The 6,268-nt window shown below is 41.9% G+C and overlaps 2 protein-coding genes across 2 annotated transcripts in view; both read right to left on the bottom strand.

Moving 5' to 3' along the window:
• LOC104733908 lies at positions 4,393-5,328 on the bottom strand. Its single transcript, XM_010453433.1, has one exon. The coding sequence runs from the start codon at positions 5,326-5,328 to the stop codon at positions 4,393-4,395; it is 936 nt and encodes a 311-aa protein (XP_010451735.1).
• Positions 5,922-6,268, bottom strand: part of LOC109128006 — a 2,632-nt gene continuing 2,285 nt past the window's right edge. Inside the window, exon 3 of the mRNA XM_019233662.1 lies at positions 5,922-6,241. Within this exon, the coding sequence (XP_019089207.1) occupies positions 5,922-6,241 (320 nt within the window). The remainder of the gene's footprint in view (positions 6,242-6,268) is intronic.

A 6,268-nucleotide genomic window follows, 5' to 3' on the forward strand; every position in this document is an offset into this window, starting at 1 on the left:
AAATGAAACTCGAAATCTTAATATCTTGAAAGTTATGAAACCAACAAAATACAAGAATCTAGTTTTCTCTCTTAAACAAGTACAAGATCTAATATAAAAAGGTGCAAAAGGAATAAATCTAAAAAAGGTAAAAACTAGGTTTAGAGAATATCTAAAAAGCTGCACACTTTGGTGGCTGCAGGTACAAGGGCTTTATATAGGAGAGGAGGTGGAAGCCCTAAAAATACAAAAAGTCAAAGTAGTCAACGGCTCGGTCAACTCGACCAGTGCTCGGTCGAGTGGCTGGTCGAGCTGGCTTCCCTCGTGCATCCTCCACTCGGTCGAGTCCTCCTCAGCACACGGTCGAGTGTCTGGNTATAAAAGCAGGCATTAAACAACAGATCATTATAGTCAAAAATCAACAAAACATCTAATCTCTTAGCATGCTTCATGATAATCTCTAGATCTAGCCTTATCTAACAACTTAGACATTGGTGTGATGCTAAGATGCTTAAGATCTAACCTTACCTTCTCATATATAAGATTAGCATAGAGAATATCTAGCCTAGAAGAGTTCTATAACAATCAAGCTTGACCAATCTAAACAACCACAACCATTATCCAGCCTAACCCATCCTTAAGATCTAAGCAAACTACTAAGAATCACAAAACATGATGAACAAAATCATAAACCCAGAAAATATTGAAACTTGCATTATTAGAAAGATGAAACAGAGATCTACAATATTGATGAAGAAATGAAACTCGAAATCTTAATATCTTGAAAGTTATGAAACCAACAAAATACAAGAATCTAGTTTTCTCTCTTAAACAAGTACAAGATCTAATATAAAAAGGTGCAAAAGAAATAAATCTAAAAAAGGTAAAAACTAGGTTTAGAGAATATCTAAAAAGCTGCACACTTTGGTGGCTGCAGGTACAAGGGCTTTATATAGAAGAGGAGGTGGAAGCCCTAAAAATACAAAAAGTCAAAGTAGTCAACGGCTCGGTCAACTCGACCAGTGCTCGGTCGAGTGGCTGGTCGAGCTGGCTTCCCTCGTGCATCCTCCACTCGGTCGAGTCCTCCTCAGCACACGGTCGAGTGTCTGGTCGAGTGTGCGGTCGAGTTGGACTCCGGACCTTGTTGTTTCAGCCTTAACTCTCTTGTTTCCTCCTCATGATTGCTTCACACCTTCTTAACATTGCTTCCATGCTCCTTAGGCCCCAAAATCACCTGTTTATGCATGAAAAGATGCAAATGCAATGCAACTAAACTCTAATGCATAATTAGTCCTAAAGCTACACAATAGTGGCCTAAATGGATAGCAAAAGATGCAAAAGATGTGAATAAACTAAAGGAAAACAAGGTAAAATATATGAACATCAATCGGTAATTTACCTACCCCTCGCTTCCAAGCTTTGTGTGATCATTTGACTCAAGAGTAGGATAATGGGGTCACTGGTAATTTACCTACCCCTCTAAACTGATCAAAATCATTTCATCTTTTATTGTCATCTTTTTTTTTAAGTACTGAAGGGAAGAGAGAGGGAAGACATACTTTGAAAAATTGCACTGTCTTGTATGGCCCGAAGAAGAAGTCTAGTCCACTGATTTCCAACCCCAAAGTAAGAGATTAAGTCCGGTTAAAATCCTGATAAAAGTTGAGACAACGTTAGTTTAACCAGATATCCTTTGAATAAGGGCTTTCAGGATTGTTGATACAGCTCATAGCTTTTCTAAACTTCAGTTCTGAGATCAAGCATAATCAAGATTCATAAGAGTGTTAGCCAAAGAACAGAAACCATAAGTTAGAGATCCTAATTCCAAAAAGAAAATTTTTTAAAAATTTGACTCAAAAATATGGTTTTGACTGACACAACTGAAACTAAGAAAGAAAAAGTGTTTAGTTAGTAACCAGCCTCCCCCAGACTTAAACAACACTGTCCCAAGTGTTATCAAGCCTGAGATTGACTAAGAAAGAAAAATCAAATTGAAAATGTAGTTAACAAGTGAACCAAATTCGTGTTACCAACTGTTAGCCTCTGTGTCGACCGATGCAAAGGTTGCATCGATCGATACAGAGCCAAATCGTGCGAAAATCCGACGTATCCTGGTAGCCGCATGTTAGTTGTGTTTCTCTCATAGATGTCAGCACTGTTAAGAGTCACTCAAACACAACATTAAACGCAACATGATAGATAATGGTTCATAATGCAATACAAGTTCAATGACAAACTGACTCAAGAAAACATAAAAATGACTCAAAGTGAAAAAGAATAAGGGTAAAAGAAACCGTAAACAGAAGTAGGATCAACCTTCAGAACTAGCATCACCATCAGCAACGTCACCATCGCTACCACTAGCTCCAACAAGGGGAGGGGAGCGAGAACGGGATCTGTGCCTAGCGGGACGGAAGCAAGCAAATCGAGAAAGCGCGTTCCATAAAGTATGCATGGTGGATGTCTAGTACTCCTGGTAGTCTCCCTGGCTAATATTACGAGAAGGCTGTAGGGGCTCAGGAAAAGGAGGAAACTCAAACGCTGCAGTGCCAGATAAAGAACCAATCTCAAAACCCCCAGCAGGGTGATCAGCAGCAAAACCAGCAGGTGGCTCATCAGCAGCAGTAGTACACAGACGACGGGAAGGTGATGGATAACAAAATCAGTGGAAGGAGGAAGAAAACGCAACTGCTCTGCATCATCTCCAATAGTGGTGAGATCTGGTCGCGGCAATCTGATCAGATGAGAACCAGTAGAATCCTTAAATCGCCATAACATCTCCCTCTTCATCCAAGTGGAGTTCCTCATATGCTCCTCATCAATAACGCTTCTCTCAGAACAAACAGAGACAGAATCGGTAGCAATACGCAGTCTCTGAAAGATAGGAGTACGCAGACTCCCAACATGCTCTGTCTTCCCACGCCCAAAAGCCTTGACCTTTAGAGAGATCAAGTGGTCAGCAAACACTGCACCATAGTTAACCCTCTCAGGATCAACCCAGCTATCATCCTCAGCAATCAAATCATAAATCCCATATGCCATCATGTGCAACTCACTCACTCTCATCTTCCCAGACTCCATCTTACACAAAATAGTGTTGGCTATGGCTCTAAAAATGTACCTGATCAGTGGATGCCTCACATCAGTCATAGTAGATCTTCGGGAATCATAATCGCCAGTACCAAAGTAAGACAAAAGATGCAACACATCTACACACTCTCCTGGAAGTGAAACTCCCTCTGGCTCTCTACTAAAACCGTAAATGTCACAAAGATCAGGTAAAGATATCTCATACCGAACTCCTCTAATGAAGAAAGACAGCCTTCCCTCACTAGCTTTTGGAACCTGCTCGTTCTGGTACAGAAGGCGGACTGAAGCCATGAATTGCCGGACCAACTCCGGATATAAGTCATAATGGTACGTGCACATAGTCCCAAGTCCAATCTTCTCCAGAAGTCTCAGTACCTCATCATGAATTCCAAGCCTCTGCATAGTAACAGGATCTACAAACCGAGTTGGTAGAATCTCAACCTTTAGCCAACAATTGTAGAACAGAGTCTCATACTCTCCCCAAACATCAAGTAGCGGTCTGTTGATGTATTCAAGCTTCTTAACCTCTGCAAGTGCACTTCCAGGCCAATCATGTTGTGGCGGAATCCGTAAACTTTCTCTTCTTGGCCATGGAGCATGACATGTAGCTTGAAATGGTGCATCAGGAGCTGGAAGTGGTTAGATTGCTCTCAGTGGCGCTGGAGGAGGAACCGCCGGCGACAAAAAGTTGTTCCGGCGAGTCTGAGCGGCGACGGAAATGGAAGGGCGAGCTCTCTTCGTTCGTGGGCCGGACGACATTGAACCAAATCGATGAGCAGATGTGGGGATCAAGTAGAGGAACAAAAACCCAGCAGATAGAGCCTTGAATCGTCGAATTTGGTGAAGAAATGAAGGAGATATGATCGATTTAGTGTTTGCTCTCTCGGGTTCGTTTTTAGACGAAAGTGGCGAAGAAGACGAAGTGAAAAATCTTATGTCGCGATTGTAGGTTTAGTGGCATCGATCGATGCTGATATTGCATCGGTCCATGCAACTATTGGGTGGATGCAACTGTTGGGTCGATGCAACTGGGCTAAGTCCGGCCCACCAACAATCCGATTCTCTCAAACCCAAAACCCACTAATCCTCCGATCCATTAACACCATCGAGCTTGGCATCGACCGATGCACCAGTTTTGTCGATCGATGCAGAGCCACTTCCGTTTTATTTTCACGATTTCTTCATCACTTAAACTCAAAACTAAAAATTAATATGTTTGTAAATCCTATAAATAAAATTAAAAATAAAAATAATTAAATCCTACCAGTGGGTTGCCTCCCACTCAACGCTTGTTTTAAGTCATTAGCTTGACTTGGCAGCGGATTAGGCAGAAGGTGCATCATCCAAACGCACAATGTGTCTGTCTGGTATCTTGGCTTCAGCCCAATAGTGTTTCACCCTCTGTCCATTGACAGTAAACTTTCCTCCCTTGGAGTTAAGCAGCACAATAGCTCCATAGGGGCGGACTTCTTGGATAGTGAATGGTCTGGACCAGCGAGAACGAAGCTTTCTAGGAAACAGCTTCAAGCGAGAGTTGTACAGAAGTACCTGATCATTGGGCTCAAAATTTCTGGAAATGATTTTCTTATCATGATAAGCCTTGGTTCTCTCCTTGTACAGCTTAGAGTTCTCAAATGCATGATGTCTAAACTCATCTAACTCATTCAGCTGAACCAACCTTCTCTCTGAAGCTGTCTTGACATCAAAATTCAGCAATTTAACAGTCCAGGCTGCCTTGTGCTCTAACTCCACTGGAAGATGACATGCTTTCCCATCAAGCAGATGAAAAGGAGTAGTGCCAAGTGGTGTCTTATATGCAGTTCTGTAGGCCCAAAGTGCATCATCAAGCTTCATAGCCCAATCCTTCCTTGTAACACCCACAGTTTTCTCCAGAATCTCCTTAATATGCCTGTTCGAAACCTCAACTTGTCCACTAGTCTGAGGATGATAAGGACTAGCTACTCTATGTTGAATCCCATACTTCTTCAATAACTTATCAAACACTTTATTGATAAAGTGCTTACCTCCATCACTGATGACAATCCGAGGCACTCCAAACCTTGGAAATATGATGGTCTTAAACAGCTTAAGAACCACAGCAGAATCATTCTTGGGACTTGCAATAGCTTCCACCCACTTGGAGACATAGTCAACAGCTATAAGGATGTAGTTGTTCTTGTAAGAAGAAGGGAATGGTCCCATGAAATCAATACCCCAACAATCAAAAACTTCAACCTCAAGGATGAAATTTTGTGGCATCTCAGGTCTCTTACTAATCTGTCCTCTTCTCTGACAAGCATCACATCTAGACACAAACTGATGAGCATCCTTAAATATTTTTGGCCACCAAAACCCTGCTTGAAGAACTTTGGAAACTGTCTTGAAGGTAGCAAAGACAGTTTCCAAAGTTCTTCAAGCAGGGTTTTGGACGAAAGTGGCGAAGAAGACGAAGTGAAAAATCTTATGTCGCGATTGTAGGTTTAGTGGCATCGATCGATGCTGATATTGCATCGGTCGATGCAACTGTTGGGTCGATGCAACTGTTGGGTCGATGCAACTGGGCTAAGTCCGGCCCACCAACAATCCGATTCTCTCAAACCCAAAACCCACTAATCCTCCGATCCATTAACACCATCGAGTTTTGCATCGACCGATGCAGTAGTTTTGTCGATCGATGCAGAGCCACTTCCGTTTTATTTTCACAATTTCTGCATCACTTAAACTCAAAACTAAAAATTAATATGTTAGTAAATCCTATAAATAAAATTAAAAGTAAAAATAATTAAATCCTACCAGTGGGTTGCCTCCCACTCAGCGCTTGTTTTAAGTCATTAGCTTGACTTGGCAGCGGATTAGGCAGAAGGTGCATCATCCAAACGCACAATGTGTCCGTCTGGTATCTTGGCTTCAGCCCAATAGTATTTCACCCTCTGTCCATTGACAAAAAACTTTTCTCCCTTGGAGTTAAGCAGCACAATAGCTCCAAAGGGGCGGACTTCTTGGATAGTGAATGGTCCGGACCAGCGAGAACGAAGCTTTCCAGGAAACAGCTTCAAGCGAGAGTTGTACTGAAGTACCTGATCATTGGGCTCAAAATTTCTGGAAATGATCTTCTTATCATGATAAGCCTTGGTTCTCTCCTTGTACAGCTTAGAGTTCTCAAATGCATGATGTCTAAACTCATCTAACTCATTCAGCT

This window comes from Camelina sativa, chromosome 12, assembly GCF_000633955.1.
Source record: "Camelina sativa cultivar DH55 chromosome 12, Cs, whole genome shotgun sequence".
NCBI lineage: Eukaryota > Viridiplantae > Streptophyta > Magnoliopsida > Brassicales > Brassicaceae > Camelina > Camelina sativa.

Bases quoted from the DNA above. Each gene is read 5' to 3' on its own strand.
- LOC104733908 (XM_010453433.1), bottom strand. From the start codon at position 5,328: ATGCCACAAAATTTCATCCTTGAGGTTGAAGTTTTTGATTGTTGGGGT.